This window comes from Orycteropus afer, unplaced genomic scaffold (assembly GCF_000298275.1).
Source record: "Orycteropus afer afer isolate SDZICR_OR568_19922 unplaced genomic scaffold, OryAfe1.0 scaffold00420, whole genome shotgun sequence".
In the NCBI taxonomy this organism is placed as follows: Eukaryota; Metazoa; Chordata; class Mammalia; order Tubulidentata; family Orycteropodidae; genus Orycteropus; species Orycteropus afer.
In genome coordinates this window covers 2,444,860-2,451,172 of record NW_006922007.1, presented here as the reverse complement: position 1 = coordinate 2,451,172, position 6,313 = coordinate 2,444,860, and the positions used below count along the sequence as shown (strand labels likewise).

The following is a 6,313-nucleotide window of genomic DNA, read 5'->3' as shown; positions in this document are numbered from 1 at the left end:
TATATATATATAACCAGTTGCCATCAAGTCAATTCCAATTCATTGTGATGCCATGTATGTCAGAGTAGAACTGCTCTCCACAGGGTTTTCAATGGCCATGACCTTTTAGAAGTAGATCACCAGGCCTTTCTTCAAGGCACCTCTGGGTGGATTCAGATTGCCAACCTCCTGGTTAGTAGTGCTTAACCATTTGCACCACCCAGGGTTCTATTTCTCTAGAGAACTTTGGCTAAGACAACCTCTCCAAGTCTTGGTTTCCTCATCTGGAAACTGGAGATAATATGACCAACATCACAAGGATCAGTGATAGTAAAACATCTAGCAAATAGTATACACTCAATACATTATAAAAACTAGTGGTAATATTTTCTTCTTCCTTATAATAAACTTAAAACTATAAAACAAGAAGAATGCATAAAGGAACAGTCTAGAGTGAGACATTACCAGGTCCTTCTAACTTTCTCCTTCTTGAGTTCCATTTCAAGTCCTTGTAAGATTGGAGGGTTCCCGTACAAGCCCTTCTTACCAGTACTTTTGATTTAATTAGAAAGAAGGCTGTGTTCCCTTACCTCACCCAAATTTAAGGCAAAAGAGTCTTAGGCTGGCCTTCACATAGCAGTATTGTGTTCTTTGGAATGCCCTTTCCACTGCCACCCACTTACCAAATCCTACTCATCACTTTAAACTCAGGTTCTTCCTTCCCCAAGAGCCATCCTTGACTACAGCCTGCAATGCTCATTTCTCCCTCTCTGAGCCTAAGGTATTTGACTGCTAACCAGAAGGCTGGTGATTCAAACCCACCAGCCACTCCTCGGAAGGAAAGCTGGGCAATCTACTTCCATAGTGATACTGCTTCGGAGACCCAAGGAGGGGTCTATGAGTCGGATCCAACTCAACAGCAGTGGGTTTGGTTTTTTTTTGGTTTGGTGGAGCCCGTGATCACTCTTAAAGTTTCCACAGCTGAGTCTGGAACTGTTTCTTGTAACTATATGCTTTTCCAGGGAGGGATAAGACCCAGGGTAGCAATTACGGAATGCCCAGAAATACAAGCCCCATCATCATCTCAGGGTCATGGGCTCTAGACATGAGCACAGCAGCAAAATGGCTCTCTGTCCATTTTGGATCTTGAGCCTTACAAAGAACAAGAAAAGTCAGTTAACTTCTTCTTATGGAAAAATCAGACAAGGTACTGAGGCTGTCCTGTCACCTGAGAACAACCTGTCATTTCTTCTTTCCTTCATTTAACCTAATCTCTCATGAGATCTTTGAGGTGGAATTCCACATCCCTCCTAGGTACCCCCCTGGAAATTTTTCCTGAAATGACATCCAAAGGACTTGTTGACCTGAGAAGTTGACCTGCTGTGGTCCCATGGAAATACTACTAGTAGTTAAACCTTTACCCAGAGCATTGCTCCACAAATAATAGTGATAATAAGCAGCTTGGCCCCATGGATGCTTTTGGCATCCTGCTATGTCTCTTAGCCCTTTGGACAATAGTAAATGTGCACATAGCATGGTGTTTTAGACTTTGCAGAGCATGTTCACAAACACAATCTCACTTGACCTTCACAGTGGTTCTGCAAAATGTTACTTCAACGGGTTGAGGCGTCTGAAGGGTCGGGGCCTCAAAAAAAAAAATGCCAGTTTAGAGAACTGCTGGCTGAGAATGGAGCCACATAAAGGACTTGCAGTCCTGGCTCTGCCACTGTCCATTGGATGGGCTTAAACAGGACCATTTTCTAGGCCTCATTTTGTTCATCGATAGCCTGAGGGTTAGATTGGATAATCTTTGATGTCACTTCTAGCTCCAGAGGGGCAACTGGATAATCTCCAATTTAAATTTACCCAGGCATCTGCCAATCCTTCTGTGTGTTGAGGGGAAGCGCAGATCATTCACGCTCTTTTGGTGGGGGGAGCCACATTTACCTTCCTGCAATCATGAGCTCTTTCTCAGATGCTCCTTTCCGGACCTTGGTGTAGATGTCCATGGTGAAGAGGGTGCTGGCACTGTTGAAGATGGAGGTCAAGGAGCTCATGAGAGAGGCCAACATGACTGACAGCATCAGGCCTCGCAGTCCTAGAAAAGAAAAAGAGATCCTGATCAGCACCCATAGCACCTCAACTCTTTCGTGTTGGAAAGTGTGAGGACCTTCTGATACCAAGCTGTGTTCTCCAGCTTATCTACCCAGAAAGACCACAAGATTAAAGGAATGGATTGTGGCTTCAAATTGTTTTGCAAGTCCCACATAGGCCAACAAAAAACTGAGGGAAAATATATATTGGGTAAATACTGTTGCAATTGGATGATGATGATACAACGATGATGGTGGTGGGGGTGTGTGGGTGTGTGGGTGTGAGAGAAAGAAAGCAAGAGAGTTTCCACCTGAGGGGGCTTGTACAGATCTCCCACCCAAAATATTCATGATATAGCAGAAAGAGATTTAAACTAGGAGGCAAAAGAAGAGGTTCTATTTTCAACTCTTCCAAGAACCAAATCGTTTCTTGATGTTCTAAATGTTATACTTGCCCAAATTATAACAAGGTAGTGTTATTGTTAAAGTTTTCTCCATCATGGCATGCATGGCTGGCTACAATCTCTTCTCTCTCCTGTGCCAATGAGGGCATAAAGTTGCACCTGCTTGAGCTGAAAGGCCAGACCAAGCTAAGGGGCACATCACATAGTCGCAGGAGTAAAAGTAAACTTAAACCAAAATAAAAACGAAACTCACTGCCATCGAGTCGGATCCAACTCATAGCGACCCTTCCTTGGGTTTCCGAGGCAGTATCACTACGGAAGTAGATTGCCCCATCTTCCTTCCAAGGAGTGGCTGGTGGGTTTGAACCACCAGGAGTCAACTATCCATCTGATACATCAGTCCCTTCCACAACATTTCCTCTGCCCAAACCCTCCAGTTACAGGAAATCCGCCACTCCACAGGGAGCCTGTTCCCTCTTGGACAGTACTGACTAGCCTGAAATCTACCTCTCTTTAGACACAGTACTTCAGCTACACATTGGATCCAGTCTAACTCTTCAACTAGTTTATCATCTTTCACATGTTCAGAGATAACTCATGACCCCTGAACTCATGGCTCTTTGCCAAGACATACATCCTTAGGTTTTTGCAATGCTCTTATACAATTAGGTTTGAGGGAACCTAAAGATATAGAATTTGACTTCTACCTCTGTTAGATTTCAATTTGTTCAATTTGGTTCAACATTCTTGGCTCTTGAAATCATTTTGGAACATGATTCTGTCATTTCTCTTGCCTTTTTATCTATAAATAATTTTATGATTTCATCTATAGTCTTGCAAGATGAGTGATGAAAACTGCCTATTCCAATTACTTTGACATTTATTAGGGCCTGTTGAAGGTGGAGGTCAGGGAGCTCATGGTTCTTCTTGGGTTTTTATAATGGGGATCACAGGCTATTGTCACTGTAGAAAGAGTTATGGAGATTATTCCAACTCTCTCATTTTTCAGTGGCTACAACTGAGATCCATTTCAAGAAGTTAGTTGATAGGGTTTCTAGTCCTAGCTCTGTCATTTGCTCAGCATTACTTCACCAGATGATTGCTAAGCTGACATGGACCTCTCCCCTGCAGACTACACTGTGATGGAATCCTCATTCATTTGCCGAACACAGTGATCCAGGCAAGAAATAACAGTGTAGGGAACTGTGGTCAATGTCATGAAACAAAATGTGCATGCACTACTGTATATATGAATTTGAAAATGAATTTGCTCTGTCAACTTTCACCCAAATCACAATAAAAATTCAAAAAGAAATAATGACATCTCAAAACTAGAGAAAGGGAGAAGAATACAAGAAATACTTAGAAGACAAAAGGAGCAGAAGTGGGGGGAATACTTACTGTTGGTGTAGAGAAGGTTGAATCTGAAAATGAGATCAAAAGAAGCAGCCGAAAAAGAAGAAAGAAAAAGATAAATAGGAGAGTTTAGTACCATGGAATCTAATGGATGAAAGGAACTCAAAAAGGACACAACGCAAACTCAACGCTCTGCCCTCAAGTCGGATCTGACTCATAGCCACTGCTCCTTAGGTTTCCCAGGCAGTATCACTACGGAAGTAGATTGCCCAGTCTTCCTTCCAAGGAGTGGCTGGTGGGTTTGAATTGCCAGCTTTCTGGTTAGCAGTCAAATGCCTTAGGCACCATGCCACAAAAAGGACAAGTGATCAATAATGCTGAATACTGCCGAGGGGTCAAGAAAGATGCCAGATGGCAGGAGAAGGAGAGGGGATGGCAATGGCACGTGTAAACACAGTTCTTCAGTGTGCTTTGTGCCACACATCTGTCATGTACAATCCACCCTAGCACAATGTTCTGAGCTATTTTCCTACCCCCACCTCTGATAACCTAAAGAAATAAACATGCCTAATAGAAGCAGCTGTAATCCAAACCAGAATTCTAAAAAGGCCATTATGACTCTTGCTAACTGCAAATTTAATTACTAAGCAGCCAGGCTCAGTGGAATAGATAACTATTACTTCCATTTTCATAGAATTTAAATGCAAATAGCTTGCCTAAGGTCATGCATCAAGTTCTTCAACTCCAGCCTTGAGCAAAGTTAAGCAAGCAAAGGTAGTAGACACTTAGTTGCTTGGCCTTGGAAAAGTCACCTTTCTTCTGTAAGCCTCAGTCTTCCCAAGTCAAAAATGAAAGTATTTGAGTAGATGGTCTTTCAGTTCAATAATAAAGTTTCACAAGCTTATTCAAAATTTTTCTGGTTGATACCTTTGAATAATTGGTCTTCTGAGACCCACTAACCTAACCACACTTGCTTTCCTTGAGCTAGAATTTTTCTTCAACATGAAACATGACCAGAAAGCTCAAAGATCATTTCCAAGACTGTAGCTATTCTAGACTCAACGTTAAATATTCAATCTCCTGGGATAGCCCTTTATGGTAAGAATCTCCCTTGTAGCCCATCCACCTACTGCTTCAAACTTCCTCATTCTAGAACTAAAATCAGTCCTTGCCTTTTTCTCCATCTATTTCCTTAGAATGGCTATTCATGCTCCAGGTATAACTCCCTTGGACTTAGGACCCTTACTTTGAGGCTTCATGTTAATATGTTTAAGAGCTTTGAAAGGCCTTCTAGATGAGCATAAAAAGCTTATGTGTTTCCCTAACAAGTTTCCAGATGATCTCCTTTTCAAGCCTGACTGGACTCATTAAGCCTGTATTAGAGCTTAAATTCTAAAGCACTTGGTTTGTGGAAGGCTGTGATCTATAGTGGGAGCCCTAACTCCATACTGAGGCTTGACATGAGTTTCAGATGCCTTCATGAAAAGTGTGTCTGAAAGTAGATTAGGCTTACACAAAGAGCTAGGGGACTTGCCTGAGTGTGTCCTTTTCTAATTTAAATTAAGGTTGGGGTCTTGGTATTGTTTGGTAACCAACCACCTTGTGGCTAAGACTCAGGCTACATGGTTATGAGTCATATCCAGACCACCACCTAGCCAGGTAGTCAAGGCCCAAAAACAATTCTGGAATCCTTTTCTATCTTCAGTTATGTATGTATCCTAGTCATGGTCTTTTCTTTGCTTCTGTACTCCCTCCTGCAACAGTGATGAATCGATATGCCACCGATCATGATTTTGTGAAGATTCTCTTTGTTTTCAATCATATAATTAGCCCCATGGCCATGACTCAGCAGACTCCAGTTAGCTATGTATATGATGTGTACATGCTGATGGTTTCCCTCATGCTGAATGATTGTCTTTATTTTGTCCTTGTCCAGCCTAAGACTTACTAAAAATGTCTCCATTGAATCTGTTTGAATCTATGGTCTTTTCCCCTATTACAACTCATAGAGCCCAACCAAGTCATAAATCTCTTTCTCCCTCAGGGAAGACCTGTTCAAAAACTGAGGACACCCAGAATGAGGCTTTCCCTACTGTCCCCACCCCCATTCTCAGAAACAGCTTTGGCCCAAGAAAGCCCACAGAAAAGTATGTGGCAGCTGAGCCCAATCAGCCTTCCCAAAGAGACTCCACCAGCAGGGACCAACTCTTACCATCGGGCATGAGCTCCACCACTAAGGTTGGATATGCGATGTTGGAACAGCCAACCTTGGTGCCGCAATATTTCTCACATTCAGAGGGGAGGACGCAGGCAATTTTTTCTGGGGAGAGAAGAACAGCCATGTTAGGAAACAGACATCTGGGAAATATTTCCAAGATCTACCTTCTTAAAGGGAGCTCTGGTAGCATAGTGGCTAAGACACTTGCCTGCTAACCAGACGACTGGCGGTTCAAACCCACCAGCCACTCCTCGGAAGGAAGG

General features: G+C 42.7%; 1 protein-coding gene across 1 annotated transcript in view; it reads right to left on the bottom strand.

Moving 5' to 3' along the window:
• The window catches only part of LOC103208281 (sodium/glucose cotransporter 1), an 88,781-nt gene that overhangs the window by 18,995 nt on the left and 63,473 nt on the right, over positions 1 to 6,313 (bottom strand). Inside the window, 2 exon segments of the mRNA XM_007953967.1 lie at positions 1,927 to 2,077; positions 6,045 to 6,190. Coding sequence (XP_007952158.1) covers positions 1,927 to 2,077; positions 6,045 to 6,190 — 297 coding nt within the window.